Here is a 24039-nt window from a genome sequence, read left to right as displayed (position 1 = left end):
TGCTGCCTAACCACTGATTTCTCTGTTTTCCTTTGTTCCAGGATTTGATATGATGGAAGTTTTTGGCTTGGTAGAGAAGGAATATTCCTCCATTAAAGGCGTGGCCATGGAGCCCTTTGTGTTCAGCGGCTCCCGCACCTTCACCCTGTTCAGGGACATTCAGCTCACCCAGAGGACCAGGTGGGAGCAGAGCTCTGGCTCTTGCCATCCTCATCCTCAGCCTCAGCACAGCAAAGGAAGGTCATTTTGGGGAGGAATGGTGCAGCCCAGCTGGCAACTTCCAAATGAAATTATAAATATGATGAGCTAAATCAAACCATTGGTAGATTGAAAAAAATAGCCAGAGGGTTTTTACTTAATGTATTAATAAATAAAAACAAACCCGTGGCTTTCCTCAAGATGAGGTGTCATGTAAAAGTTAAGGGGACACAATAGTATTTATTATACATTTGTACAGCCAAACATTTTCACAGTGCTGTTTTTGGTTTCTACAAAATCACTTTTTCCCCACTTTTTAGTTGCTGTGATGGACATGAGGATCATGTCACGCATGGACACTGCACCAGTCTTTAGGCATTCTGTTCACAGCCACCTGCATTTCAGGGATGGCAGTTTGAGGTCACATTTTCATCTTCGATCCCTTCTCTCAAATTTCTCTCGTTTGGAGAGAGATCTTTGCTTTTATAAAATATCACTCTGGTAGCTGCTCTCTGCAGCCTGGGCTGCGCTGATGAGAGGGAATAACCATTAGCTTTGGCTTGTGGCTTGACCTCATTCCACTGCATATGAAGCTTCTCCACAGGGTCCCAAGCAAGCCAGGCAGCTCCTGTGACCTCATTCCTTTTTTATGATTATGAATCAGGAGTGATCTGACTCCTGACATTCATTGCTACTTTGTTTAAAGCCTAATTACTGAGCCACTGACTCTGCTTAATCTTAGTTAAAGAGGCAAAGCTTCTTAGAGTAAACAGAGTGGGGGAGATTCAGAGAACCCTTTGGTCTAAATACTCAGGAAATGATGGGCAAATCCTTTTGTTCAGCTCTTATAGATGCCTCTCCAAGGACACTACCCCTCAGAAACTGAGTGAGGAAGAAAAAAACTTGTATTATTTGTGAATCAGTCCTCAAAGATGCCTGATGGGTTGTGTTTATGCCATGACAATGTGTCCTGTTTCAGATTACAGGCGTGTTTCAGGCAAAACCAATTTGACCTTCCCTTATTGCCTTGTATCCTCTCACAGCTGCTGAGCCTAAATCCTGCAGCTGGTTGTGGAGACCCAGAGGGGGCTTTTCTGTGGGCTCAGTGCTTATCCCTGAAGGGCATTTACACTGATTTAGGATAATAGAATCATTTAGGCTGGGAGAACCACCAAGTCCAACCATTACCCTAATGCTGCCAGGTCTGCCACTAAACCACACCCCTAAGCCAAGAGTTTTGTGCCAAGGTTTAAAGATTTACCCCATGATATATAGCAACTATTCCTCCTCCTTGAAGAGGAGACCTGGGGGAGTGCTTTGGAACCTGGCAGAGATGTTTTGTAAGCCTCCACTGAGCTCTCAGAAACATTGAGGCTGCACTTGCTGTGGCTTGGCATTCCCTGAGGCAGCTCTGGCAGTGATGGATTGACACCAAGTGCTCCAGCTGAGCATCCCCCAGCACAAGGAGAAGCCCCACGGGTGCTCATCACTCACCACAGAGCTGTCCAGGCACTGCAGGTCCAGGCTCTTTCTGTTCATGCCACCATCATCTCCTGGGAGCAAAGCCAGTCCCGTTCTGGCCCCTCAGTTTGGAAAGGATGTTGAGATGCTCGAGCGCATCCAGAGGAGGCAACGAGACTGGTGAGGGGCTGGGAACACAAACCCTCTGGGGAACGACTGAGGGAGCTGGGGGTGTTTAGCCTGGAGAAAAGGAGACTCAGAGGTGACTTTATCACTCTCTACAACTTCCTGAAGTGTGGTTGTAGTCAGGTGGGGTTGGTCTCTTTCTCCAGGCAGTGCTGACAGAACGAGAGGTCACAGTCTCAAGCTGCATCAAGGGAAATATAGGTTGTATATTAGGAAATTTTTTTTTAAAAAAAGGGTGATAAATTTCTGGAATGGCCTGCCCGGGGAGGTGGTGGAGTCACCATCCCTGGATGTGTTTAACAAAGCCTGGATGTGGCACTGGGTGCCAGGATTGAGTTGAGGTGTTGGGGCTGGGTTGGACTCGATGATCTTGAAGGTCTCTTCCAACCCAGTGATTCTGTGAATTCTATGATTCTTTGCCAGCCCCCCCCTTCCCAGCAAACACCGGGATGAAGCTGCAGGATGTTTCTGGGGGTTTACATCAGCGATGTCCCCTTGCTTTGTGTCATTCCAGTGACGTCCACCTGTTTGCCATCCCACCCGAGCACACCATCGTCATCCTGCTGCGCCTGCTGCCCGACACGCCCAAGGAGCCCTTTGCTGTGTGGCAGGTCACAGACGAGGACTTCCAGCCTCTCCTGGGTGTTAACCTGGACCGTAAGATTTCTCACTAAATACATTCAATTTGGGTGCTTCCACACATCTTGCAAGCAGCAGGACTCACTTGGAATGTTTTGATGGTTTCCTTACTCAGTAGCAGTTTCTTGGGAAGCTTTGTCATGGCTGCCATCCTTTCAATTGACCAGTGCAATTTTTAATTTTTATTCTACTTGGAGCATATTCTTTATTTTTACATATTTTTTCCATTGTTTAGAAGTACTTCTTGAAAGTAGGAAATCTTCCACCATGTTTAAGGCTAATTATTTACTACTGTATATATATGTGAAATCAATTTCTAAGCTTTTTCTAAGTTATTTTTCCTATTTTCCCTGCAGCCAGTAAGAAATCCTTGACCTATTTCAATCATGACTACAAGGCTGATTTACAGGAAGTCTCCTTTGACGAGCAGGAAGTGAAGAAGATATTTTATGGGAGCTTTCATAAGGTCCTTATCAAGAGAGGGAGAAATGTGGCTCATGATCTCACTCTGGTCAGGGAGTATCATTCAAACTGAGGGGTGATCATCCAAATGCTTTGCCTCCTGATTGCCAGAGAAATGGCCAACCTCTTAGATATGCTGAAATTCATAATTGTAAAGAATTCAGGTGGATCTCACGATCAAAATATGATTTCCACATATTGATTTTTCCCTTTCCCCCCAGACTCAAAAATGGAAGTTTTTTTTAGCTCATTATAATCAGGAAAAAAATTGAAAAATATTTTTTTTTTTCTTTTAGAATTTAGAATTTTTGCAACAATTTAGTTCTGGATTAAAGGAAAAGGGAACCCAGCTTTGTGAGAAAGCCACTTTATCACTCATAACAGGGTGGGGATTTGGCTATCTATGTCCTCATAGAAAAGGGATTGCACCCAAATGAGCAATGAGCTCTTTCTGTGGGCAGGTTCATTACTCACCTCCAGCAAGGCTTCTCCCAAGGAGAAGTGAGGGGATAACAGGGGAAAGCACATACTAAAACTTACTCCTGAGCCCCCGCCACCCATTCACTCATTAAAATCACCCACCTGTGCCAGCAGCAGGCTGGGCATGGGGCAGAAGGTGTTACTGTGGTAGGACACCCCCTCATCCCCCACAGAGCTCCAACATGGCTTTGTCCTCCTGCTGCCCAGGTGCACGTGGCCGTGAGCCACTTCAAGGTCAAGCTCTATGTGGACTGCAAGAAAACAGCAGAGAAGCCCCTCAACACCCTGGGCAGCATCTCCACTGCTGGCTTCATCATGCTGGGAAAGGTGACCCGCACCAGAGGGCCCCGGAGCGGCTCCGTGCCCGTGAGTCCTGGGATGGGACCTGCTGCTGCAGCTGGCCGGGGTGGCACACGGGCAGGAGTGCCACATCACCCTCATCTGAACCCTGCCCACGCTGCTGTGCTGCTCCCTGTGGGTTTAATGAGCTTTTCCAGCACTGGGAGAGCGTTTCTGTCCCTCCTGCCTTGGTGTGGGGACTGGGATGGGGATGGCAGCAGGAGTGTGTCCCAGAGGAGCCTTCTGCTGGCTGCATCCCCTGGGGCTGGGGCAGCACAGCTCCTGCGCTGGGATGCTGAAGCAGACAGGAGGGTTTGGGAATTGCTTCTGCAAGGGAACTTGGGCACATCAGCCCACACTGAGCGATGCTGGGAAATGCTGGTGGCTGCAGGCAGCAGAGCTGGGTGTGCCTCGGTCTCCAGTGTGTTTGGATTTGTCTGTCTGAATACAAATGAGGGGGGAAATAATCTCCAGTAGAGAGGCTCTTTATCAGCTCCTACTTGAAAAAAAACCAAAACCACCAACCCAGCAGTGAGTGCTGGCCTGTGGGTGTGTGCTCACTGCTCCACACAGCTCTGCAGGGAGCTGCTCCCTGCAAGGGGAGAGGAAAAGGGGATGTGTGGACTCAGTGTCCTGGCCTGTGCACAGTCCTCAAGGCAAAACCACCCTTCTTCTGTCTGTGTGTTCCATTCTTACTCCCCAAAGCAGGAGTGTTAATTACGTGTGGAATCAGTGGCAAGTTCATACCCACAAGGTTCTATTGGGGCTGTAGGAAATCATTCACCACTGACGTGAAGATCTTGCTCCTTGGCCCTGCTTTTAGATCTAGAAGTCCAGGGGAAAATGGCTCATCAGGTGATTTGTAATTCCCCTTGCCTCAAAGCAGCACCATAAAAACACTTTGTCTCATGTGCATCCCCAATTGAAACCTGAGAGGCAGAGGTCTGGGATACACCCAGAATAAAAGTGGAATTTTGTAAGAAATGGAGTCTGCTGTGTAACACACCAGGGGACAGTGTGTTTAATCAGTATTTACTTGTTTCCTAAATAAATTCTCTGGCAATTTGATCAAAACCTGTGGCCACCAGGACAGGAATCTGTGCTTTCCTTGTCCCTCCCAAATTCTCTCTGCTAGCAGCTCAGCTAGACAGGTCTGGCCAAATAATAAACAGCCTTGTGCCATCCCTACTCCCATTGCCTTTCAAGCACAGCAACATTTCACATCTTCCACAGCTCTGCTGTCCTTGAGAAGACAGAGTGCCTCATTATTGGTTATCATGGAACCTTATTTAATTTAAGAAATCTTTAAATGCCACTTGATCTGCAGGGCTCATCCATATCTGTAACCCTCCCTCGGCTGTACAGCTCTCTCCTTGTTAAATGCATGGAGTGAAAGAAAAAAAAAGAGAAATGGTGTCAAGGCAAGAAAAATTAATCTGTGCCTCATTATTTTGTTTGGCTTTGTGCAGTGTGTGCTTTTTTGTTAATCAGAATGGGAAGATGTGGCTGTTGCGAGGGAGGCAGTGAGAGACTGGTTGGGGTTTCTGGGGAGGGGATCACATCCCTGCCCTGGGAAATGCTGCTGCCACATTTACCCTTCTCCCCATGCCCCCAAGGGGAGCGAATCAAAGTTTGCTTTCACATTCTGGTGGCGGTGAAGCCCAATTAGTTGAGAACCTGCTGCTATTGCAGGGCTGTGAGTAAATTTGAGACATGATGTGAAGCTGCTTTGTTGACTTGCTCAGCAAGACAGAGACCTGAGGAGTTGTGGAACACTCAGTCTGGGGATAGTTCTCATGTTGTGGCTTTTTTGGGGTACAGTTATAATTGAGATCAGACAGAAGAGTCCTGTCAAATCATACCTGAAGATTATTTTTATCACTTGAAATTCATAAGATTTGGTGATGGGTGGTGGGAGCCAATGCTGCTTTCTTATCAAACTCTTTTTTTTCCCCCCCAGTTCCAGCTGCAGTCTCTGCAGATCTTGTGCAGCAGTGTAGGGGCAGAGCAGGACAGATGCTGTGATCTCCCAGCGCTGGTAAGGCAAGGGGCACTGCTCTGCTCATCGACAGGAGGCTGGGGAGGATGGGACAAGCCCATGGCACTGAAGTGACACTGAAAATGATTTTGATAGACTTAAGAGGGAAAGCATTTTTTTTCCTCTTGGGAATAACATCGGTGTGTTTCTTGGTGAAGCAAACAAAACTATATTTGCTTCAAAAAGAGTGAAAACTTCCAGTCCTGGTGCAGTGCATATTTTTCCTGTCACGACCTCATCCAGGAGCCCTGGCACTCCTACAGCTTTGCTGCCATCTCAGCCCCGAGGCACAACATCCCCCACTCTTCCTTTCACTTCTCTTCTCCACACAGAGAGCTGCTATGTGGGGTGTATAAATAGGTAGAAAGGAGAAAATTATCTTCCAATATGTGTTTTGCACATTGCAGGCAGGGTTGGTTCATAGTTTTGGGGTTTTTTTTTGTCTACATTTGTTATTCAACAGAAAAGATAAAGAACTTGATTACTGACAAAAATCTCTCAGTGGAGTAGGAAAAAAAATCTGCTTTTCTTCCAGTAAAAGACTGAATTTTGAAACACTGAATGTTGTACTTATGATCCATCCTGCTCTTACTGTGCAGCTGCTCATGACTGGTTCTGGCCTGATTTCATTTCAGAGGGATGAGGACACCTGCCCTACCTTGGCTCCTGCCTGTTCTTGCACTTCGGGGCGCCCGGGCTTGCCAGGACCCCCAGGGCCCCCTGTAAGTTCACCCTCCCACCCCGTGTATTGCAGGTGCTGCTCTTGCTCCATCTCTTGAGGCATGTTGGGCACGTGGGTAACACTCCTGGGGCTCTGTGGGGTTTTAGAATCACAGAATCGTTCAGGTTGGAAAAGATCCTAAAGATCATTGAGTCCACCCATTAATCAGGGCTGCCAAGCCCAGCTCTAAACCATGTCCCCAAGAGCCACATCTACAGCTTTTAAACCCCTGCAGAAATGGTGACTCCACCCCTGCCCTGAGCAGCCTGTGCCAGGGCTTGACAAAACCCTTTTGGTGAAGTTTTATCCTCATTTCTAATCTAAATCTCCCTTGCTGCAACTTGAGGCCATTTCCTCTCATCCTAACTCAAGGAGCTTTTCCAGGGCAAGGCTGAGAGTTTCCCTTTGGATTTTGGATGGTGATGAAGAGGGGAGATGGAGAGTTGGCAGCGCAACAGCTGCAGCTGGGAACAGGCTGAGCAGTGCCTGGTTCCACATTAATCCTCTTAGGAGAGGAGGACAGGTCACCCTCAGTGTCTGCAGAGATTTCATGGATTGGAGGCTCTGAAATTCTCTGTAAATTTAAGGAAAAAAAACAACTCACCAAAAAAATCTTCCAGTCTGGATCCTGTGTTAAATTGGAGCCTTGTGAGTGTCTGTGTGGGTGGACAGTGTAAAGAGAAAGGGGAGACTTTGTTATCCTGTCTGTCCCCAAAGCTCTCTTTCTGTTCAGTGAATGTCACTTGCAAGAAAACCCTGAAGAAATGGGGGGAAGAGAAAACAGCCACTACATATGCAGTGTGCTCAGGAGAAAGGGCATAAATTCTGCCCTATCCCTTACGGATGCAGGAAAGCTGTCATGGGCTTAAACCCCAGGAGAAAATATTCCTATCAAACACTAGGAAGCAGTTATAAAAAAAATTTGCTTTTTCAAAATCTGGGGAAGAATATTTGATTTGCACAAGCCAGCTGAAACCTGACAGACAGCCTGTCCATGAACCTCAGTTCAACCACTCCAGGTACTTTTCTCCTGGAAAATAACCATAAATGGAAATATTTGCTTCCTTTTTCAAGTGAAAAGGTCTCAGATCACCTCCTGCACTGACCTGTGGTTTAACTGTGAGTTCAGTTCCATGCAAGGAGTGTGCTTCATTGCAGAGTAATTACTTGCTCATTCCGGTGGAAGTTTAATTAACAGCACACTCCACTGTCACAGTTTGCTCCAATATCCTAAGTGCATAATTAGCAGCTTATATTGCCCTGTGGTTTAAGCATCTCCACAGACAACTCCTTAAAGAGCAGGACTCTTTAAAGCATTAGAGGAAATCGGGTTTTGACACATAACCTTCTGCTCACACCACTGAACCCTTGGTAATTTGCTGCAGTTACAACAGCACTCACTGCTATTTTTAAAATTCCAGTTAGCAAGACATGTCCCACCTTGTATTTATCACTGTCCTTAATGAGTGTGTCTGACTAGATCCAGCTGGCTTATGAAATGAGTTTCTGGGCACTTCTGAAAGCACCTTTCCCAAAGTTCCCTGCCTGTGCTTCTCAATTCAAATCCACGTGGTTTATTTTGGATTCAAGAATAGCAACGTTCAGATTAAGATGTCAAAAATTCACACAAAATGAGGTCATGGCAGGAGGTTGGTTTTTTCTCCCCACCCAGAGTTGGCAGAGGCAGAGCTAAGCCAGGTCTCCCAGAGCCAGCTCTGTCCCTGACCTCAGCACAGGTGGAGAGTGTGAAACCCACCTGAGCACAAAGGAGTGTAGATGTGAGCACCCCTTTTCTTCCTTCTCAAGTGCATATGAGATGTTGTCTCAGCATGGATCCACTCAGAGGAAGTTAGAGGGAGGTTAAACAGGTTAAACTTCATCTCTCTCTGCTGGGAATAGGTGCTGTGTTCCCAGTGCTGGTCATGGAGGGACTGGACTGTTACTTTCTTCTTCCCTTTCCCACATTTCCTGGACAACTCAATCAATTTTCTTCTTGTCTCTAATTGTTTTGAGCTCTGTGGGGCAGGAAACATTTTTCAGTGTGGGGCAGTGAAGTGCACAGAGTTCTGTCCCCCAGGCTCCTGGTTGCAGTGCAATAAATGTGATGGTGTTCTTTGTGTCCCACTGGCAGGGCAGCCCTGGGAGGAGAGGACCTCAGGGGGAGCAGGGGGAGCCAGGACCCAAGGTGAGTCCTTAGGCTGGGGATTATCTCTCTGCACCAAGCTGAGCCCGAACAGAGTCTTGACAACACACAGAGGAGGATGGGATTGCTTATTGTTAATTAAATGCTCAGTTGGGCTTTGGAGATTGAGATGATGAGCCTGATTTTGCTGAATTAATGCACTGGACGTGGTCAGCAATGTCCTCTGAGAGCAGCTGTGCTGTGACAGGGTCTGGCTTTGTGCTGCCAATCTCCTGACCACACACACTGGTACTGCCCTGGGCAGAGCAGCGTGAGGAGGGAGGCAGAGAGGGAGCACAGCTCTGAGGTGGGCATGAGGAATGGCTGGGTCTGAATCCCCCAGCCCTGGGGACTCAGCAAACCCTGGTGCAAGTGTTCCCAGCTCCATGGATCAGCACAGGGCACAGCCAGAGCAGGCCACTGCTCCCATTTGTTGGGATGGCATCTGGGAAAGCAGCATGGCTGCAGGGCAAGGATTTGGGGGAAGGAATGAGGATGGACACAGATCTCAGAAATGGGCTAAGGAAGGTTTCCCTTTGCTCTCTGACCACCTTGAATAACAGTAATAACTGCTTGAGAAGGTGAATTGTGCTCTGCAAAACACCCTCTGCAGCTTTGCTGTCTGCTCTCATGAAAGATGGACCAAAATCCTGGACCTAAAACACAAAGGCAGCTGAGGTTGTTGGAGATGCCCTCAGTGCCCTAATTTAATCTTGAATCCTGTAGATGGCTCATGCTGACCCAGGCTGTGCAGTGCAGCCCATGAGGAGAGCAGGCACCATCCACTTCCTTCCCTCAGGATTGTTTCCTTGTCTTTGGTTTCAGGGTGAGCCAGGCCCACCTGGACAAGTAGGACCAGCAGGTCCCAGTGGCCAGCAAGGCTCTCCAGGCTCCCAAGGAATCACAGTTCAGGGCCCTGTGGTATGTGACCTCTTCCATTGCCTTTTATTGTCACTCGCTCTTCACAGCTAGAGCCTGTCAGAAATGGGTGTCAGTGCTGTGATTTATGTATTTACATCACCAACAGCTGAACAGCTGCAGAGGGAGAGATGACAATCAGTGGTTTATGCTGATGAGGCCCTGCACTTAATCATTCTGGCCAAAGCCTGCTTTTGTCCGGACTCTCCTTAATGGGCTTTTATTTCCAGCAGCCCAGTGGGGTCCCTTCCAACTCAGGGTATCCTATGAATATTCAGGCATTTCTCTTTCCAGTGATCATCATTGCTTGGCAGGGAGCAGTGGCAAGGGCTGCCACATGTCTGGGATGGCAGAATCCCTGCGCACATGCTGTGGCTGTAAATTACCCTGGAACACTGCAGGGAGCAGGAACAACCTGGGACATGCATGTGGAGCAGCAGGATGCTCTTTGCCTTAAAGGGTTCTGCCACACATCCAACTGTGTGCTTCTGTTTTAATCCAAGGGGCCACCAGGAATTAAAGGAGAGAAAGGAGACACTGGAATCCCTGGCATGCAGGTAATGGTAAACACCACTCCTTCTACTTGTCCCAAAGATTTCAAAGATTTGCCCCACTTTTTTTCTTTTCTTTTTTTTTTTTTTTTTCCCCCTGGTTAACTACTTTAAGCAAGTCTGAAAAGTTGTTGTTCATTTTGGACTGCCATCCCTTTCCCAAGGGAAACTGAGTCACCTGGTGTAAGAGAGATAGACCTAGCTGGAAGCTGGATATGATGGTATTAAAGCTCTATGTAATGAATAACTTTGATCTGTGTAATGAATAACTCTCTCTCTTCTTTGACCTTTCTCTTCTGTCCTCTGTTCCAAGATGGATTAGGGCAATGATAATCAGATGCTGACTTTACCCAGCATTTCTGATTTACAGGGCATTCCTGGCGTGCAGGGAGCTCCGGGCAGGGATGGACTTCAAGGCGCAAAGGTAAAAACACCTCACCCCTGAGGGTGCCTAAAAATCTGCTAGGAGCATCCCAGCAGAGACCCAAAACATCCCAGTGCACTCAGTGCAGAAATGAATGGTCTTTTCACAAAGCCAGATGGATTGGGGGGGGGAAAAATGGGATCATTTCAGGTTTGGCCAAATTTGAGCAGATTTTGCACTTCTTGTTGCTCAACAGATGCTGTTCTTACCCATTTTAGCAAGTTCCTGCTAAAAGCAGCACATGGAAAAGCATCTCACTGCTGATGAGGTCTCTCAGAATCCTCTTGTTAGTAACTGACTGGATTTGGCTTTGCAGGGGGTGAGGGGACTAGAAGGCACAGCTGGGCCTCCAGGACCTCCTGGACCAAGGGTGAGTACTCCCTGTGAGTGATGCACTCTGAAATCTGTTCCTCAGCAGAGTTTTATGCTTTCACCTGGAATTGTCAGAGCAAACCCCCTTCCCAGGGCACCACAGGGAACACCTGGCACATGGAGCAGGTGCCCCCTTTCCCTGCCACCCTCAGTGTAAGAAGAAAATCCTTGGCTTCCTCTGGCAAGTCCTGAGGAAGCTTCATCCCAGCCAGAGGATTCTTACTGTGCTGTTTTCACTTTCCTGACACTACTGTTTTCCAGCTGTTGGTTGAGTTGGAGGGGATTTGGCTTGTTGGACTGAAGTCAGCAGGAGCTGGAGGATGCAGGCAGTGTGAAAGGTTTTTCCCCACATCACTGCCAGTATCTGCTGCCAGGGCTGGATTAGATGGGTGTGCTTGCACTCAGTCGTGCCCAGGGTAGCAGAACTTTAAGATCTGTTGATTCACAGCTCCTAATTGGAAGGCATCACAGGAACACGTCATTTTACTTGGGAAATTGAACCAAATTTGGGTTTACTTGATGGCTGGTGGACCTGCTAAGTTACTGATTCTCACAGCTGAATCTCACAGCTGAGTCTCACTGCTGAATTATAAGGAATTTGGCAGTGGTTGTGCTAAGTTATTTATAGGAGCCAAGGTTGAATTAGGCTCATAACTTTGACTTGTTCATCCTGGGAATATGTGGATCTGGCAGCATTGAGCCTCAGCTTTTTAAATATGAGGAAAGCACTGTCACCTTCAGAGCAGGCTCTGAAAGCTGTTCTGGTGCTGCCTTGAAAACTTTTCTCATTTTCACTGTTCAGAAAAGTTGCTAATATCTACTGAATTCAAATGGAATAGCTGGAAAAATTTAAAACAAAGTATTTCTGCTGGTTTGTTTTGGCTGATTTTTTTCTTCCTTTTATGGCTCCAAAAGGCACAGAAAGCTCACAAAGAGGAGACGACCACAGAAGGCACTTCCCACTCTCTAAGCTGCTCTTGATGTTGTTAAGTATTAGAGGCCAGCACAGGTTTTAAAGGAAAAAGAAAACAACCACGTGGTATTGGGAGGCTGAAGAAGTGGGTTGTGCTCTAGGCTACATCTAAATCTGAATATATAATGAAAGATCAAAAAGCCTCTAGGGTATAAACTACACTGCAGTTTGTTGGCAAAACTCAGCTTGGCTGGCTTGGCCATAATTGAGATGGTGATGGGAAATGATGTGAGCACGACACACACAATGTGCTTTGAACAGTGGGCTCGTGGCTGGACAGGAAACTTAAGGCTACTGTTCCCTTGCTTGAGTCCTCTGAACTCCCACCACGGGAGCCTCTGGAGCCCTTGAACAGAAGAAGTTAGGAAATAACTGGATTTTTAATCTGTAATGTCTGCAGGGTTTCCAAGGAGCCACAGGCACCCGAGGCAGCAGTGGTGAGAAGGGACCTCCAGGTGATGTTGGGCCAACAGTAAGTTTCTGCGTTTGGGTCTCAAAGAAGGCCAAGACATGGAATAATTGAGTGGGAATGAGCTGTTCCCACAGCAGCTCTGCCTCAGAGTCTGAAGAATGGTTTAAATTCACACTCATCCTTCTTAAGGAGATGTCTGGGCATTCAAAGCCCAGGCTGCTGATCTGTTGATAAAATATTCAACAAATCCCGACCCCCTTTGCCCTCTGCAGATTCACCTGCTACACGAAATCTAAACAGATTTCTGGTGTAAGATTCTAGAATAAAGCAAGAAAGTCACTCCTGAGCTGGAGCAGCCAGCCTTGGGTTTGTAGGTGAAACCACAGACCTAAATGTCACAGGTATTTCTCCTCCTCAGATGTTCAAAACCACCTGTCCTGTTGGGAAATCTGTTCTTAGAGTGCAGCTGAGAAATTTCTGCATCCCTGTAGATGGCGTTTATCCCACTGCTCCAGCTACTCTTTATTACTCTTTTTCTTTAAAAACAAAGTGTTTGAGTATGAAGTCATACTTTTAAGTATGGACTTAAAGCTCTTACAGTCAGTGCCATGAGGTCAAGGAAACAGGAGTGTGAGAAGCAATCATTGTGTTCCCACTAATTTAACCCACACCCCCAGTGAATTTATTTATTTGGTTTTTTTCTGTTCTTCCTTTCCTTAAACTTCATTTTAATTTCTTTTCTATAGGGGCTGCCAGGTCCCAAAGGAGAAAGAGGAGAGAAAGTGAGTTTTTCTGGTGCTGGGTGATGCTGTCAGTGCATCATACCCTCAAAAGAGTGGGTGTGATAACCTGAATTGCAACTTTTACTTACAATTATGAGCCAAACCTGTCCAGTGTTGGTTGTACCTATTGCTTGTTGCCTTTTCTTTCACCTGCACAGGCTGGGCTGCTGGGGTATAAATAATCCCACAGTAGTCAGGAGCTCCTTAGTATCACTTGCAGTAATGAAGCAGAAATGTCAAATACAAATCCATTCTTTGCTGAGAAGGGAAAAACCAAACCCACTTGGCTCCACTTTGTTCTGGTTTAATGTGTTGCAAAAGGGGACTCATTTGTCATAATCATTGTCCATGGCCCAGCACAGACCTCAGCAGTCAGGACATCCACACTACCTTGGAAGGTTGTTTTGTTGGGAAAAAAGGTTTTTCAAGTTTTTCTCATCCTGACTTCTGGTTAAATCAAAATGCCATGACTTTCTAGGAGGCATTGCCAAGACTGACTTACGCAAATTTGTCTTCGGACAGGGATGAGGTGCTTTTGTCTCAAGTTAATGCCTCAGAATTATAATTTTTAAGAGCATTCTCCTTCCAATCCTACCAGTTTTTCCTTTTCTAGACTTATTTTACACTGGAATTTTCTACTTCCCCCTCCTTTGGGTGTTGAACAGAGAAGTATTTAAAGCCTGGATTATCTGCACTGTGATCCAGCCAGAGATGTATGTTTTATAAACAGTTCTGAAGTAGGTGCATTAGGTATGAATTTTCAGAGTCAGTGTTTATTTTTAAGTAGGTTTTTGCATTTTAATCACTTTTCCCTACTTTACTAAAATTTTCTGAAGGGCCCATCATATATGATTTATTCAAAATACAGTGAGAATCAATATTCATGGAAGATGGAGTCAAAGATAGGAAGTTGTAATATCTGATCATACTAAATGTTTTACATATCACAGAACACTGAGTTATAGACTTAGCATCTTTTCTGATAAAATTTGAGGGTGAAATTTGCTCTCCCTTTTTTGGTAATTATTTAGATTCGGTCTGGTCCTTTTGATGTGCAGGAGAAAAGCAATAATTGATGTTTCCAATTTCAATTTTCTGGTTTCAGAGCTTCATGATAAATAAATAGAGCTGCATTTCACAGTAATTAATATCTCTGGAACTCAAGCTGAGAAAATGAATGGGGTGAAAGCTATCATGCATTATGAGATCGATCCTTTCTAAAAGATATTAATATTTCATTTTTTTCTTAATTTTTAAAAATAATGCTTCATTTTAGGGTGAACCACAGTCTTTGGCCACAATTTACCAGCTCGTTAGCCAGGCCTGTGAGCGGATGATTCAGAGTGAGTAAAACCAACCCAGCTCCTGAGTCTCCATGTGGTGGTGGGACAAGGGGGAATGGCTTTAAGCTGAAGGATTGGATTTATATTAGCTATGAAATTATTCCCTGAGAGGGTGCTGAGGCCCTGGCACAGGCTGCCCAGAGAAGCTGTGGCTGCCCCATCCCTGGAGGTGTTCAAAGCCAGGTTGGGCAGGGCTTGGAGCAGCCTGGGACACTGGAAGGTGTCCCTGCCCATGGCAGGGGGTGGAACAGGATGGGATTTGAGGTCCCTTCCAACCCAAATCAGCCTGTGATTCTATGATCCTATGGCTCTCCAGAAGTGGAAAACCAGAGGAGAGACAGCCTGAAGCTGCAGTGATCCCAGCAGCTCCACCACCCTGTGCCCTGCTGAGCACCATGAACAGCAAATGTCCCATCTCAGGCTCCAAGCGCTACTTTGGCTTTATTGGTGGTATTAGCACAGAAAAGACCTGCAAAATATTTATTTGCAAAACCCTTTGGTGTTTTGCAAAGCCTCCTTTATTTCTTAAATGGAAGAGCATGAAACTAATTTGAGAGAAATTATTCTTTCAGCTGATTCCTCCCAAGAGAGGAAGTTTTGTAAAGCTCCTGTGCTGTGATGTGCAGAGAGAAGCAGTGCCTCGTCCAAGGTCAGGCAGCAAAGTCATCACTCAGCTGTCAGTCTTCATCTCCTGCTTTTCTCAGTTTGGACTGACAGCTTTTTAGCACTAGCTGATCTTCTAAGTACCTTTTTAGACAAAATCCTTTGATTTTTATCTCTCCTGAATTTCCCAACCAAGGAAATGTTTATTTTCTCTCTCGCCTTCTCAGCTCATGTGTTGAAATTCGATTCATTCATACATGAACATGCAAGAAAGCCAGTTCCCATCTGGGAGGAAAGGTTAAAACCAGGAGAACCAGGACCTCCAGGTCCTCCAGGCCCACCTGGGAACAGTGGAGAAAGAGGAGAAAATGGCACCCCTGGACAGCCAGGCAAAGATGGGTATCCAGGAGAGAGAGGTATGGACAGAAGGGTTCATGTGCATTTTTCTCTGCATCTTTGATACTTTAACTAAACATCTCAGTGCCTCAAGCAGTACTGTATAGATAATCCATTATATTGTCTCATTTCATTGCTGTTTTCCTTTTGAACTTCTCTACTTAGGAAGAGGCATTCAAATTAAAAATCTCAAGTAGGGAGAAGCCAGATGCAGCCCACTCTATTTTCAAATTCTGCATGAAAGGAAAAGCCAGTTTAGTATAAAGGTTTGGGGGGATGGAGAGCTTAATTTTAGAGGGCAGGAGGCTTTTTCTACAACAAAACCAGTCAATTGGGTGAAGACATGGTGGTGGAACAGATCAGCTTTGGGCAGAATTGAGGAGCATTGGAAAACACTGATGGAAGGCATGAGGCAGCTGAAGCAATCTTCAAAGGGGAAGTAAGTTTCTGGAGCAGTAGTTTCACAATGAAAGACTCAGACATAACTAAAGAAATAGATTAATATAATCTCAGAAGTGGCCTCAGTTATTGCACATGAATGAGTGAAAAGTGGGAAGATGTTTTGCTGGATTCGCAGACAATGTTTGTCAGCGGTTCGAGTAATTGTCTGTCAAAATAAAAAGAAAAACATTGGTTTCAGCAGTGTCCTAACACCTCTGAGTAACTGGAAATGTTCTGTTTAACTCCTTCCTCCTGCAGTAGTCAGTGTTAGCTGGTATCTGCAGAGCTCATCACAATGTCACTTCAGAGAGAAGGGAGTAACAACCAGCAGATTTTTCCAGCCTGTCAAGCAGGAGAGGGCAGAAGATGCATCTCAGTGAGAAACCACCTGAAGAACATGGCTGATCAAAATATTTTCATCTTGAAACAGTGAAAAATCATATTTTGTGAAAACGTACCTGTTTTCTCTGAGAGGTACTAGTTTCACAAGTAATTTAACAGGAAAATATCAATCCTGGCTAACCAGCACCTTGTCAAAGAGACGCCTCAGCTTTGTGATTTGTTTGATCCACATGAAGAGCACAGAGGTGGACCTGACCCTCAGGCTGGTGCAGTAACACTATTGCTATGAATTTCTCTGTTAAAAATGTTCATTCCCACCCCCTATTGGGCTGCAAATCTGTGCTGCTTGGATCAAAGAAACCAGTGCCCTGCTGATCAGAGCAAGAGTAGGTGCCCAGGCTGAATGAAAGCAAATGGATGTTTCTCAGGGTTGCCAAGGGCTGTGACTCCTCTTTGACTCATGGAGAGACTGCAGGAGCCTCAGTTCAGGGTGAAATTTGACATACAGTGAAGCAACACTTATCTCTTATCTGTGAACAGGTGCCCCAGGGCCCAAAGGAGAGAAAGGGATGTCTGGAGCCAGTGAGGAAGGGAGCCAAGGACCCAGAGGCAGAACAGGTAGAGTGACCCCAACTTCTGTCTATTGCTCCAGCAATGCCATGTGATGGCCACCAACTCTCAGATTCAAAGCATCATCCAGCTGACGGACCTCTGTGGTGGGGTTGGACTCACCTTCCCACCACAGCCCTGCTGGCAGCATCCTCAATGATTCCTCTCTGCTAAAATGTCAGATACTTTTACAGATTACTGCAGGCAGCTTCTTCCCTCTAGTACCCCTGGTACCCATTGCCAGGGGATGATGTGCTTTGAGGACATGAGACACATCCAGGGAGTTTTAGTTTTGCTGCCTTTTTGCATGCAAGACCAGATGCTCGGGGGGGATAGAAGCTCTGAAAATTCAGCTCGTGGAACATAAGGGTTTGTGAGTAATCTGTGAGGATTTGGTGTACTCCTCCACCCTGATCCCTGCTCTTGGGACCTGTGGGAGGTTTACCACTGGCATAACAAACCACGCACTGTCAAAAGAGTGTGGTCAAACACATTCCTCTTCATTTAATTGTCTATAGTTGTGATGTAAAGGCGCAAACCCCAGTGACTCTGGGATGGATCCTGGGGTTAAGGTGATTCTCTGCTTTAACATGTAGGTGGGTTTGGGGTTCTCATAACCAGGCTCCATTTTTAACCACACTTAAGGTCAAGAACACTGGGATTCAGGTACTGGGATTCAGAACAGGTTTATCCAACAGGCAGGTCCTGTTTAAACACCAGAATGAGGAATCTATGCTCAGAAGATTACCTGCCATGTAGGATGGAGGAAAATACAGAGGAGGCATTACATTGCTAAAGCAGATGTGCTACAGCTTACAGTGCTTTTCCTTCTGCAGGCCCACCGGGAGAAGTTGTGCAGGGGAAACCAGGTCCCAAGGGCTACCCTGGGAATGCTGGTCCTCCAGGGTTCCCTGGTGTCAGAGGGCAGCCTGGGCAGCCTGGGCCTCCGGGGGGCTGTGATTTCTCTGGATGTTATGAGGCTGATAGAAGAGGTAAGTCCTGACTGTATCAGTACAAAAGTGATGATTTTATGGCTGGTCTCAGGTTACTTCTCTTGAGCCAGGCAGAGACCTCTGTTGATCCTTCAGGCACCATCAGTGCTGCAAAGCCTCCTCTGCAGAGCAGCCAGGGTGATTCCCATGCAGCCCACACGGATAAAAGCCAGCTCCATGGGCTGCTCCTCAGCTATCCTCCATGGATTAACACATCATGCAGCACTGGTCAAGCAGGTGGGGAGGGATCACGGGGGATCATTCTTCATGTCCCCAGCAACGTTTCCATGGGGGATGGAGATAGGGACAATTCCTCAGTTCCTACATTTACATTTCATGGGGCTCAGTGGGAGAAAGACCTGGGTGAGGAAGAAATTCACTGGCATGGAACAAAAGGTTTACAAGGGAAAGGGATTAATTCTGTGCCATTCCTTCTCGGACCCTGACACTGATTTATTCATTTGCTCAGTGGCCTCATCCTTTCCACACACAGATTTTGTCCCCTGATGGCTGGGATGGAGGCAGCTGAAGACGTCGCTTTTCCCTGGAAACCTCTGGAAAAAAACTCAACATCTCCAAAAGAAGCAGCAACCCAAATAGCAGATGTGTTATGTTTTTTTAATTCCCCATCATTTCTGTATGGACAAGTCAATCAAACCCAACAGCCACAGCCTGTGTCTGGCTGAGCTGTCTGTCTGCACAACTGCAGTGCTCCAACTCACACTCCACAGCAAGACAAAGGCACAGCTGGACACTCAGGCTGATAGACTTGTAAGAAAAAGAAATACTGTATTGAAATGCTCAGAAATAACAGATAATTTCTGCCTGTTTGTCTGCTTGTGGTTTCTTATTGCCAGTTGTTGTTCTGTGTCCCCAGTACAGAGAAAAGCAGCACCTCATAACCAAAGCAGCAAATCCACTGTAGCAAAGCTTCATTTTCTGTTGGCTGCCAAAGTAACAAAGTCTAGCACCATCTTGGCTGTTTCTGCTTTTGGCAGAATGCTGATGGTTTCCTTGCAGGGGTGTTTTGTACACAAACATTGCAGCCAGAGATCACCTCACTGGGATGTGACAAACCACTGTTCAACTCCCCTGGGGCTTGGTAACTCAGGCAAAGCCTTACATGAGTCACAACCCTGTGCTGAGAGGAGCTGGAGATTAACCTGCTGCTTTTGCCATGTCTCCCTCCTGCAGGCTGAGTAGCTACTTTGCATTTTATCAGGTGGAATATTGAACAGCTCTGAGTCTGGCTTTTACCCATATAACATGGAGGTAATTGTTGTGTTACACCCCTTTCCTTGCCATCAGCTGAGATGTGTCTGCAACAACCATGCAGATACTGATAAAAATGTTCCTCCTTCTTTGCAATCACTGCTTCAGGCTGTGCTGGATCATTGCCTGTAACCTGCCCCTCCTTCAGAAACAAACCTTCCTGAACTCTGATTTAAACCCTAAGCCTAAAGCAGAGTGGCACAAAAAGGATCAGTACATATTTTTCAGAGCTGTTAAAAGGTAAAAAATGGAGCATCATGCACATGCCACTGCATTTATTCTGGATGTGTAATTTCTGCAGTTACATACGGGACGGCAGCCTGGGTGTTCATACAGCCAACCTTTGAAATCTTAGCAGCAAATACATCACACTTAGAAAGCAGATTGTCACATCAATACCAAGGAGAAGGAGGTTTACCTTAAGAGAACTGACTTTTTTAGACAAGGAGTCCAAATATTATTTCTTCTTGTCATGAAGGAAAAATCCTATGGAGTTAAGAAATTCTGCTAAAGGAATATTGGAACATGTCAGACTTGTGTGGGAGCCAGCCTACAACAAAAGTCAGATAAAATATGGTTAATGCATCCTGTAAGTATTTAAAGTCATCCTTGGCTTTATGTGTGTTTATTCTCTAGAAACTCCCAAGAATTAATATTTTCAGTATGACATACATTCCCTTTGGAAAATGCATAGAAACACCACTCTGATAGAAGTAACATTTTTATTCACTGTGGAGCTCTCCAGAGTTGCCTTGACATATAAAATGGAAACCTTTCAGCACAGATGAAGTGTTGCTGCAGACAAAGTTCCAGTCAGAAGAAAAAGGAGAGGTCAGAGGAGCTGAAGGTTGCAGCACAGCAGGAACACTGTGCTTGGAAGAGACTCCTGCACAGGAACACCCTGCTCAGGTGTTGGGAGTTGCAGTGCGTCTGTTTATACAGGTAAAAGAGCTTTGGAATTGTGCTTTCCAAATTCTTTGGGAAAAAACAAACAAAAAAAAAGGACAAAAAAACAAAAAAACCCACCAAAAAACCTACAGTAAGTTGGTTCAGAATGGTTCTGAATTTAGCGCTGAGTATAAACTCCAAAGCTGTGATAAGTGGCCAGTGAAAGCTGTGGGCAGAAAATTGTTGCTATTAAATGTTTACAGATTGGGGAAGACGAGCAGTGCAATGAGGAACATCTGAATTGCAGGTTATTCTGCTTCCTTTCTGACTTCAACCAGTGCAGCCAAATTCTCAGTTCTGAACTTGCTGTTCTGCCTGTTAAAATTAGTAACCACAGGTGATTTGAGACAGAACTCCTTTAGGTTTCTTTATCAACTGTTTTTGCAAATTGCTCACATCCCCTCTCTGCCTGTCTTGGGATTTGATCTATTTTGGTGGAATTTCTAGTGACATTTGCTTTTGTCTGGTTATTTCAGAGACAACAGCAATGGTCAGACTTCAACAAAATTGGGTCCCAGCAGGGTTATTGATTAGGAGACAGACAACCTGCACAAACAACTTGTCCATTTATCTTCCTAAACTTTCTCCCATGAGTGGTTTTATTTACTTGAAATCAAGGATACTTAGTCCATGTAGTGTCACAGAGCCTGTGCCAGTGCTTTGTAACCCAATTCCTCAAGCCAAGGAGCTTTTTTGCTGCAAGATTTTATGCTCTGACAGTTTGACCCACCTCGTGTAGGTGGATTGTGGCAGGGGCTGAGGACCTTTCAATGACAGATATTTTTGGAACAAACATTTTTTGAGGCGTTATCTCTGTCTCAGGGGTAAGATACAACCATAGGAGTAACCAGCAATGCTGTTAACAAGCAGCAGAGCTTGTTATGTCCTTTCTCCATGACTCAACAGCTTGGCTGGACCAGAATTATAGGGCTGGAAACAAAAAGATATCCTGGGAGTGGATAAAGTGTCATTAATGAACATCACTGCAGTGGGGGAGGGCCAAGTGGGGCTGTTATGGGGGTGTTTATCTTAGGACTGTACATGAATCCTGCATCTCTCATCTGCATCTCTGCCTGTCTGCCTCTACACCAGTGAATTGCCTTGAGCCAAATTTCTTGATAAATATCTAGAGAAATTTCTCCAACAGGGAGGTGTTAAAAGCTATGTGGATTAGCTCACTGGGGAATGAGATGGAAATCAGCCCTGGAAATGCTGGGGAAATGGGGATTTCATAGATCATCCCACCAGGCAGCTGCAGATAGAACACCCTGCATCCCCTGTGGCTGGGAAGATGATCTGGACAAAGTGAGCATTAGGGAAGCAGGAGAAATGAGCTGTAGGGAAAAACAGAACAATGGAGGTAACTGAGGTTGGTACAGCCTGTTTTGTTCCATTCATGCCCAAAGGAGCTGTACTGGAGGGAAAGCATCAAACACCATGGTAAGGATTCAATCTCTCCTGCACAAGTAAAACAGAAAAGATCAACATCCGTATCTGCTGTCTTTGATGCCTTTGGGGTCTCTGAGCTTAGTTCTGCACTCCTGGAAGCTGAAAACCATTTACTTTGCTCTGAATCTCTTCCAATACATTTTAGGGCTCTTGTTGTGTCCCACTCTTGCTTCCCCACTCTTTTTCTGATGTCAGCTTGTTCACTCAAGTCCTGGGAATAATTTCTGAGCTGGGAGCATTACAAATGCCAACAGTCTGGCTGCATGCATTTTCCTGGAGTCTTTCATATGCTAAAACCTCTCTTTGTGTTCCATGGGTTTGAAATAGCACAATTATTCATTATTCTACAGTTCTAGTCTGGTTCATGTCCCAGTTTTATTCCAGTTTCTGATCACTGAATCCTATGGAAGGATGGCATCCTCCTAAACAACCTCCAAGATGGAATTACCTGAGAAAGAGCAGTGGATGTTGTTTCCTAATTTCTCCCCTTAGACTTTAAAAAGAGGCATGTCAGAAGCAAAAACAAGAATTTATTTGAACTTTAACCTGGGAAACTACTTATGCAACATGTAGCTATCAGTGTATGAAAACTACTATGGCATTAACAAAGCAGAGGATGCCAGGGACCTGCCCTATGCCAGCTTCTCCCCGGACACCAGTAACACCTCTGCAAATGGTTTCAGCTGTCACTCCTCATCTTGTCCCTCCAAACCCTGTGATCCTGCAGTGGCACTGACTCCTCAAGGACACAACCACGCCCTTGGCACTCCTGATCACACCTGGTGCCTCTGATGTTGTGTCATGCACAACAAATGCAGCTCTTTTCTCCTTCCCCTCCCGCATGGCAGGGCAGAATGTCCTGCTCTGTTGCAGTCCAAGTGCCATGCTCCCCTTGAGCCACTGCCCTTCACACAGTGTGCACTGGCCATGACTTTGAGCAGAAAAGGTGAAAATAGGAGATGAGCCCTTTGCTGTGCACAAAGCCTGTCCCTAGTGCACTTCCCAATCTGTCACCTTGAACATTTGCCTCTCATCCTGTCCTTAAATCTTTATCAATTCTCCTGGTGCCTCCAAGCCATTCCCTCCTGCTCAGGGGCCCAGCAGCAGCTCTGCCAGCCCAGCCACCCCGGCTTGGCTTTGGCTCCTGTGTTTGCTGGGAGATGTGAGCAGACTCGAGCTGCTGCTGACTCCATCCCAGCTGGAAACTGCTGGTTTTACTGCTCAAAATGTGCGTGCACAGCCAAGCCTCCCACCTGCTCTGCTGCTAGTGATTCCCATGTGTTCAGGAGGAGGAGGAGGAGGAGGAGGGGGAGGCAGGGCGAGCTCTGAGCAGCTGCTGTGGGCATCGCTGTGATACCATGCCCCTAACCCAGCAGTGCCCAGGGTCACAAATCTTCCACCTTCACAATCCTTTCGTCAAAATGTGCAAAGGTGCTGGAGAGGGCTCAGCCTGTGACCCTGTGGGGCTGTGACACCGAGAGGCAGCCCTGCTGTGTCACAGCCCTGCAGCTGTGCTGGGACATTTATGCACTAGACCTTGAAGATGTTCGTCTGTTTGTTTTCCTTTCATTGCCACAAGCAAACTCGCTGGCTGTGAAAAGGGGTAAATTAGCATCTCCAAAGACTGGGTCTCTCTTCATTCTGAAAACAAGCCACGAGGAGCAGCAGCTCGGCTCCCTCATCCTCCCTCCCTGCCTCCCACCCCGTGCTGTGCCAGCACAGCTCTTTGTGGAACTGGCCCAAACCACAGCTACTCTGCTGTCTTTGTGAGCCAAACAGATTTTAAGCACTTGGCTGAATCTGTGAACACGGAGGTCACTTGTAGTTCTTAGATGAGGCCTCACAGGCTGATCACTGCATTGATTTTTAACCTGTGCTGTTCAGGCTGAGCACAGTAACTTGTATTTCAAAGAAGTCTCTAAACCCCATTGTGTTGGTTCCAGAATTGCTGTCACAATTCTGAGCAGCTCTGTGCTGCTCACTGAGCCGTGTGGCAGCCACGAGCCTCGTGTGCCAGGCCACCACACAGGGGTGACACATGTCCCACCTGGGCTCTCACCTGGCTCTGGCTTCTGCAGCACCCTCTGTGCTGCTCCCCAGGCAGCTGCCTGCCTCTCCTGGTGTGTATTCCCCTAAATTCAGGGCAGGGTAAACTTCCCAGAGAGTCTCCTGAGTGCTGATCCCAGCTGTGGGTGTGGAGGAGGTGCTGGGCAAAGCCCAGACCCCAGAGCTGCAGCCTGGGCTTTGAGTTGTGCTCTCACTGCAGGTCCTGAGGCAGCTTTTAGAGGATGTTTAGACCATGTCTGCCTCTGCCTGCACACACTGGTAAAATGGTCATGAGCCCTTCTGCCTCTGAGAGCTCTGAAGGAAGCAGGGAGACACTGGGCTGTGGGCTGTTCCTAGCTGGCACCCAGCATTGAGGGTAGGAACAGTGAGCATGACCAAACTGAGCTGGAGAGGCTGAAACACAAGAAATTCCACCTCAACACGAGGAAAAAACTGCTTT

The 24039-nt window shown here is 46.4% G+C and overlaps 1 protein-coding gene across 1 annotated transcript in view; it reads left to right on the top strand.

Annotated features, from left to right (window-relative positions):
* COL20A1 (collagen type XX alpha 1 chain) overlaps positions 1-18694 on the top strand; it is a 51600-nt gene extending 32906 nt beyond the window's left edge. Inside the window, exons 23-40 of the mRNA XM_064391693.1 lie at positions 42-180; positions 2360-2502; positions 2841-2950; positions 3634-3792; positions 5726-5803; positions 6439-6525; positions 8656-8709; positions 9532-9627; positions 10128-10181; positions 10546-10599; positions 10916-10969; positions 12345-12416; positions 13103-13138; positions 14415-14481; positions 15312-15500; positions 16804-16881; positions 17709-17864; positions 18358-18694. Coding sequence (XP_064247763.1) covers positions 42-180; positions 2360-2502; positions 2841-2950; positions 3634-3792; positions 5726-5803; positions 6439-6525; positions 8656-8709; positions 9532-9627; positions 10128-10181; positions 10546-10599; positions 10916-10969; positions 12345-12416; positions 13103-13138; positions 14415-14481; positions 15312-15500; positions 16804-16881; positions 17709-17864; positions 18358-18371 — 1640 coding nt within the window. The 3' untranslated portion in view covers positions 18372-18694. The remainder of the gene's footprint in view (positions 1-41; positions 181-2359; positions 2503-2840; positions 2951-3633; positions 3793-5725; positions 5804-6438; positions 6526-8655; positions 8710-9531; positions 9628-10127; positions 10182-10545; positions 10600-10915; positions 10970-12344; positions 12417-13102; positions 13139-14414; positions 14482-15311; positions 15501-16803; positions 16882-17708; positions 17865-18357) is intronic.
* Positions 18695-24039: the final 5345 nt, after the last annotated feature.

The sequence above is a fragment of the Passer domesticus genome, chromosome 16 (assembly GCF_036417665.1).
Source record: "Passer domesticus isolate bPasDom1 chromosome 16, bPasDom1.hap1, whole genome shotgun sequence".
Lineage (NCBI taxonomy): Eukaryota > Metazoa > Chordata > Aves > Passeriformes > Passeridae > Passer > Passer domesticus.
Note: the sequence above shows the minus strand (reverse complement) of the source record. Positions and strands in the feature narration are given on the sequence as shown.